Source organism: Salvelinus sp. IW2-2015, linkage group LG4q.1:29, assembly GCF_002910315.2.
Source record: "Salvelinus sp. IW2-2015 linkage group LG4q.1:29, ASM291031v2, whole genome shotgun sequence".
NCBI lineage: Eukaryota > Metazoa > Chordata > Actinopteri > Salmoniformes > Salmonidae > Salvelinus > Salvelinus sp. IW2-2015.
The window spans coordinates 86,354,825-86,362,762 of record NC_036842.1 but is presented as its reverse complement, the minus strand read 5'-3'; the positions used below and the strand labels follow the sequence as shown (position 1 = coordinate 86,362,762).

Sequence of the window (7,938 nt, the reverse complement as noted above, 5' to 3'; positions counted from 1 at the left end):
TCTCTTCTCCTCTCTTGTGGCTTAGCCCAAAGCTATCTCTACCAACTAGCATGCGTTTATATTGCCAAGCCCTACCATCTAGGCTTTTTGGATAAAGGGGTAGACGGTTAACAATTTACTTGATTTCGGGCACTCTGAAACAAATCTCACATGTGCGCAGGCCAGTTAGATTGTATTGTTTTATTCAACTTCATATTCATCATCTCCAGCACCACCCCAACATCAACATATGTGACCCACCGTCTCTTTTCAGTCTTATGTCCTACAATTTGAAATTGTGTTGTTTTACATTGGATAAAGGTACAGACTCAGATCTTCAAAATGGCGTATCATACACTGTCGTTAGAGGAAACATGGGGAAGTAATGCTGCCAATTTAGAAGAAAAACCATTCAAACGTTTAGATTTTCACACTTGCTCTACATCAATCCTTGGGAATCATATTGAATATTTAGAAAAGGAATAATTTCACCAAATTGCCAACATGGATTCTCTGAACATTATTTCACCAAGTTCCCAGATTAGCCAAACCAAAAATTGTTGTATAATAAAGTTAACCTTCACATTGATCAGCTACAGTGCTGTTCTTTGTTTATTCCCACTTAGCATAATTTTCACCCTCTCTAGTAGCCTACAATTAGGAAAAATMTAAAACACATAAAGGCTTAGGTAAAAATAATATATAGACCTAGGCCTATATAGTTCAAATGGTGCCGGAAGAAATGGCGCCCAACCAATTGTGCTATTATGTGTTTTTTTCTTGCGTTATTCATATATATATTATATTCAAAAAAGAGCTTCTGGATATCATGACAACGATCACTCACCTCGGATTGGACGAAGATTTTTTCTACAACAACTGCCACACTGATCCTCAACACTGGATCTCCCCAGGGGTGRCTGCTCAGTCCCCTCCTGTACTCCCTGTTCACCCACGACTGCYTGGCCAGGCACGACTCCAACACCATCATTAAGTTTGCAGACGACACAACAGTGGTAGGCCTGATCACCGACAACGACGAGACAGCCTATAGGGAGGAGGTGAGAGACCTGGCCATGTGGTGCCAGAATAACAACCTATCCCTCAACGTAACGAAGACTAAGGAGATGATTGTGGACTACAGGAAAAGGAGGACGCGAAGCATGCCCCCATTCTCATCGACAGGGCTGCAATGGGCAGGTTGAGAGCTTCAAGTTCCTTGGTGTCCACATCAAAAACAAACTAGAATGGTTAAAAGCACACCAAGACAGTCGTGAAGAGGAGCACGACAAAGCCTATCCCCCTCAGGAAACTAAAAAGATTGGCATTGTTCCTAAGATCCTCAAAGGTTCTACAGCTGCAACATCGAGAGCATCCTGACTGGTTGCATCACTGCCTGTAGGCAATTGCTCGGCCTCCAACCGCAAGGCACTACAGAGGGTAAGTGCGTACGCCCAGTAACATCACTGGGGCTAAGCTGCCATGCCATCCAGGACCTCTACACCAGGCGGTGTCAGAGTAAGGCCCTAAAAATTGTCAAAGACCCAGAGCCACCCCAGTCCAAGACTGTTCTCTCTACCACCGCATGGGCAAGCGGTACCGGAGTGCCAAGTCTAGGACAAAAAGTCTTCTCAACAGTTTTTTCCCCCAAGCCATAAGACTCCTGAACAGGTAATCAAATGGCTACCCGGACTATTTGCATTTGTGTGCCCTCCCCCCCCCCCCCCCAACCACTCTTTTAATGTTGCTGCTACTCTCTGTTTACATATATGCATAGTCACTTTAACTATACATTCATGTAAATACTACTTCAATACCAGTGCTCCCGCACATTTGCCTAACCGGGCTATCTGCATTGTGTGATTTAACTGACAGTATGTGATTTAACTGACAGTATTGTATTTTAAACTGACAGTATGTAGTTTAACTGACAGTATGTAGTTTAACTGACAGTATGTAGTTTAACTGACAGTAAATGTATGTTTAGCCTACAGTAATGTCTCTCCACACTTCTCAAGGAATGTGTTAACAGCGATATTCAACTGGGGGTCTGCAGGGGTCAACACCGGTGATCTGCAGGGTTTGTTGTGGGAAAAAATAAGAAATAATAGGAATTTTACTTTTTTTAATCTCATTCATTATAATTCAATGTTTTACCCATGAAAATATCACCTAACGCAACAGATTAGATACAAAATTGTTAGATTTACATGTCCACGTTCCTGACTTGTTCCTTTATTTGTTTTGTTTGTATGGTCCAGGACGTAGCTAGCTGGGCGGCATTCTATGTTATGTTTTCTATTGTTTAGGTCCATTGGTTAATTAGCCTGATATGTTCTCAGTCACGGACATATGGAGGTGGTTTACGTTCCTCTGATGTTGAGACCATATTTAAGGTAGGCTGTTTCACACACCGTTTGTTTGGTGGGTGATTGTTCCTGTGTTCGTGTTTGTGCCACACGGAGCTGTTGTCGTTTTAGTGTGAGTTTTTTCCAAGGTCGTTGCGTCTTCGTGTGTCTGTAAGTCTCTATGGTCATGTTTACGTCATTTGTTATTTTTTAATTATCAAGTGTGCTATCGTGTTCGTCTTTCTTTAAATAAATCATTATGTATTCATACCTCGCTGCATATGGTCCGATCAATGCTCCTCCTCAGGACGGAGAGAGAACGAAACGTACATACATACCTAGAGTAGAAATGGATAATTTTTCTCTCTAATGATGTCAACTTTAATTTATTAACTTCTAATATTGAGCTAGTAACTCACTGGAGCTATGTTAGCACTCACTGGAGCTAATTACACCACTGGAGCTAATTACACTACTGGAGGCTAAATTAACACTCACTGGAACTAATTACACTCACATGGAACTAATACACTCACTGCGAGCTTAATTACACTGCACTGGAGGCTAATTACACTCACTGGAAACTAATTACACTCACTGAACTAATTACACTCACTGGACTAATTAGCACTCACTGGAGCTATTACACTCACTGGAACTAATTACACTCCCACTGGAGCTAATTAACACTCACTAGAGCTAGTTACACTCCATTGGAACTAGTTACAGCTCAGCTGGAACCTAAGTTACACTCACTGAAACTAGTTACACTCACTGGAGCTAATTACCTCCCTGGAGGCTAATTACACATCCACTTGGAAGCTAGTTACACTCACTGGAGCTAATTACACTCACATGGGAGCTAATTTACACCACTAGAGCTACCAGTTTTACACTCAGCTAGAGCTAGTTTACACTCATTGGTAACTAGTTTACATCACTGGAACTAGTTACAACTCACTGGAGCTAAAATTACAACTCCCTGGAGCTAATTACACTCACGGTGGAGCTAGTTAAACTCACTGGAGCTCATTACACTAAACTGAGCTAGTTACAACTCACTAGAGCTAGTTACCTCATTGGAACTAATTAAGCAACTCACTGGAGCTAATTACACTCACTCGCGCTCGTTACACTCATTGGAACTAAAGTTTACACTCACGTGGAACTAGTTACACTCACTGGAACTAGTTACATCACTGGAGCTAATTACACTCCACTGGAGCTAATTTACACTCACTGGAGCTAAATTACAATCACTGGAAGCTAAGTTACACTCACTGGAGCTAATTACACTGCCTGGAGCTAATTACACTCACTGGAGCTAGTTACACTACTACTAGTCTCACGAGCTAATTACACTCACTGGAAGCTAATTAGCACTCACGGAGCGAATAGTACACAGCCTGGAGCTAGTTATCACTTCACTGGAGTAGTTTACACTCACTGGAACTAGTTACACTCATGGAGCTGTTTACAACTCACTGGAGCTAATTACAAGTCACTGGAGCTAATTACACTCACTGGGAGCTAATAGCATACGAGCTAGTTACTACTCACATGGAGCTAATTACACTCACTAGAGCTAGTTAACACTCACTGGGCATAACTCTGGAGCAGTTCTCCCTGGAGCTAGTTACACTCACTCACTGCAATCACTCGAATACACTCACTGGAGCCCCCTAGTATACACTCATAGTAACTTCACTGAGGATTACACTCACTAGACGCTAAATTACACTCACTAGCGCAACTATTAGCACTCACTGAGCGCTAAGTTCAGTCACTGGAGACTAATTACAGTCACTGGAGCTAATTCCACCAGGAGTAAACACTCCGAGCCCAAAACCGCGCTACACTATAGGCAACAGTCCGAGCTATAGTCTGATTACACCTGCTAGTTATCTGTCACTGGAGCTTAATTACACTCACTAGCAGCTATTACACTCAGCTGGAGCTAGTTTACACCTCACTGGAACTAGTTACATCACTGCGCTAGTTACACTCACTAAGGACGCTAATTACAGTCACTGGAGCTAATTACAGTTCACTGGAGCTAAATTACATACCCTGGCTAACTCATGGAGCTAATTAGCACATCACTGGAGCTAGTTACAATACTGGAGCTAGTTATATTCACTGGCTAGACACTCACCTGGGACTAATCCATGGAGTAATTACTATGGCGCTTAAACTCACTGGAGGCTAATTACACTCACTGGAGTTTACACTACTACAGCTATTACATTGAGTCATCTGACATAGGCTAGAAAAAAAGCCACCGTGTGGAATAGTTGACCAGTGTGGCAAGTTGCCGCTGGCATGCTGGTAAGCTTTCCTGAATTGGACTACATTTTTTTGCCAACACATGGCTACCTTTGTTTAACCAGCTTAACTGCTTGCTTTAGTGAAAATGTGGTTTGGAGTTACGCTTTCTACGCTAATAGTGGATATATAATAGTGTATACACTACTCTTCCAATTATTTATCCGTGGGGATATAGTATTACAGAAAGGTCAAAATTATTAAAAACAATTACCAAAAAAACTTATTATGGTTTGCAAAACTTGTTGTATTTTAAACTAATCCTAAATACGTTGCCATTATCATTACCTGATTGTAAAACACAATGTGTAAAAAGTTTTTTTGCTAATGTATTATGGATCCTGGGTTGCCGATTTGCCTAGGAGGGTTAAAGACCCATGGTGTAAAAATATGTATTGTAGATTGTCCTTACATATTTATTTTGTTGTGTGTGTGTGGTGTGTGTGTGTGTGTTGTGTCTGTGTACATATACATGTTACTGCGTGTGTCTTCTCTTCATACATTCATGTGTATTGTGTGTTGCAGAGTCTTTGGCCTGGCACACTTTGTGTGGATCACCCCTCTGCAGTGCATCCTGTGTGTGGGGTTGATCTGGGAGCTGATCGAGGTGAATGGTTTTCTGTGCCTTGGCTGCCTCACCCTGCTGGGCATCATACAGGCCTGCCTCTCTAGAAGATGGGCCTCACAGGTGGGTACTGGACTCTACAGGGGTTCACAACACACACACAACACACACACACCCACACACACACACACACACACACACACACCACACACACACACACACACACACACCACACACACACACACACACACACACCACTCAACACTGTGCCCTCTAGATGGGTTGGACAGGTAGCTCTGATCTTCGCCACTGATCTCATCTTACCCACATAGAACAGAACGGCATGGCCTGTGCCCCTGAGAAATGTCAACAAAGTGGGAAACCTGCCTATTCAGTACGGGCACAACTTTCACTGTTCCACACAAAAACTCCTTTGATCCAGAAATACATCTTGTTAATTAACAACCCAAACCTGTTAAGTCTTGATGTTTATGTTCTCAGCCATCTCTCTGAAGTGAAAAAGTTCATTAATTGTATCATATGGTGTGTGTGTCTTTTCTCTGTGTGTGTGTGTGTGTCGGATGTGTGTGTGTGTGTGTGTGTGTGTGTGTGTGTGTGTGTGTGTGTGTGTGTGTGTGTGTGTTGTGTCTTCTTTTTTTTTCTTCAAATATTTTTTATTTGAACACACACAAGAATGGTGTATAAGTATAAAAGACAGGTATACAATTCTTATGTAAAACATAAAAGAGGCAGACAGAAACAAAAAGACCCAGAGTTCTGGGTATCAAAACAAATATTACAAAACAAGACATACAGAACAGGACAGGTAGAAAGAAAGAGGGTAGATGTCACCCCCACTTCTTCCCCCCTTTATCCCTCCCCCATTTCTTCCTGTGTGTCTTATTCTGTGTGTTGTGTGTGTGTGTGTGTGTGTGTGTGGTGTGTGGTGGTGTGTGTGTGTGTGTGTGTGTACGTACGTGAGTCTAATATGTGTGTTTGTGTGTGTGTGTCTGTCTGTGTGTGTTTGTGGGGGGGTCCTATGATCAGGCAGAAAAGAGCAGGGTTAATCAGCAGGCGTCTGGCTCTGACCTCAGAGATCGTAGAGAACATCCACTCAGTGAAGGCCTACGGCTGGGAGGAGGTGATGGAGACCATCATCAAGAACATCAGACAGTAAGACACACACAAAACACTCCATGACCTAACTATAACCTAATACTGTACATAAACAGAGACAAGTGATCTTACAAGCATTAACCACTGGGTGGTTCCAGCCCTGAATACTGATTGGCTGACAGCCATTGTATATCAGACCGTATACCATGGGTATGACAAAACATTTATTTTTACTGCTGTAATTACGTTGGTAACCCGTTTATAATAGCAATAAGGCACCTCAGGGGTTTGTGGTATATGGCCAATATACCTCGGCTAATGGCTGTATCCAGGCACTCCGCGATGCGTCTTGCCTAAGAACAGCCCTTAGCCGTGGTATATTGGCCATATACCACACCCCCCCGTGCCTTATTGCTTAAATGTTCAAGGCAACAATCCCAGAGCTATAGGGAAAGTGGTCATGCTTTGACTCTGTTGTAATACTCTGACGTGACAAGTAATGTTAGCAACAAGAACCCATCTATCTAAGATCTTCTTGGAACAAAAAACTGTTAGTTTAGATAGATGATCTGTGACTCTCATTAATGAGATTCCCATCAAGATAATTTCGCTTCAATTCCTTTAAATATGACTCAAAGCTCAAAGGAAGCATTAATTGCGCTCTATGATCATAACACATGACTTTCACAAACAAAGCCAATCAGAGCAACAATCCTGCAGTGTGTAGTCCAGTCAATCAATGGAGAGCTCTATCCTTGATGTGTTATGTTTTTTGGTTATACAGTCCTTGAGTAAATTGCCAATGTTCAATGTTTAATCCCTGTCTGATTTGGGAGAATGTGGGGCTAAATCCAAAATGACATTTCCCTGTGGCTGTTTGTCCACCTATTTATGCCGTCAAGTACGTGACAGGACATCTTGTAACCTTGTCTAGGCAGACTGTGACGTAAATATGGTCCCKCACCCCCCCACCTCTCCTCTCTCCCCCCTCCCAGGGATGAGATGACGCTGACGAGGAAGATTGGTTCTCTGCGGTACTTCTACAGCGCCTCCTACTTCTTCTCTGCCATCCTGGTCATTGTGTCAGCTATCGTGCCCCACGCCCTCAGCAAGGTACTTTCCACACTGGTCTATATATATTTATTTAAAATCTAATTGACTTATGATGTTTTTGATGTTGTGAGTATTTGTTTTGTGTTTGTTTTGTTGACAAAGAATGACAAAATAGTTTCCCCTTGGMGATTAATAAAATACCTTTTCTTATCTGTTTTACTACAAAACACACACTTTTCACATACGTAGACACTGGTATTGTGCTGGATATAATGAATATGAGGTAAAACATCTGTGAAATACTTCTATTGGGGATGAATAAAGTACAATCTGAATGGGGTCTATCCAGGGCATCATCCTGAGAAGTATCTTCACCACTGCCTCTTACCTCATGGTGCTCCGTATGACCCTCACCAGACAGCTGCCCGGCTCCATACAGATGTGGTACGACACCCTGGCGCTGGTCACAAAGATAGAGGTGAGGCGGTTATGCATACTTGGGCATGGGAGGAAAAGACCGATGGGGGGGACGGGAGAAGAATGGAGGGAGGA

At 42.5% G+C, this 7,938-nt stretch overlaps 1 protein-coding gene across 1 annotated transcript in view; it reads left to right on the top strand.

Annotated features, from left to right (window-relative positions):
* LOC111962718 (cystic fibrosis transmembrane conductance regulator-like) overlaps positions 1-7,938 on the top strand; it is a 90,840-nt gene that overhangs the window by 20,075 nt on the left and 62,827 nt on the right. Inside the window, 5 exon segments of the mRNA XM_070439875.1 lie at positions 5,178-5,327; positions 5,329-5,340; positions 6,265-6,390; positions 7,329-7,446; positions 7,736-7,864. Of these exon segments, the coding sequence (XP_070295976.1) occupies positions 5,178-5,327; positions 5,329-5,340; positions 6,265-6,390; positions 7,329-7,446; positions 7,736-7,864 (535 nt within the window).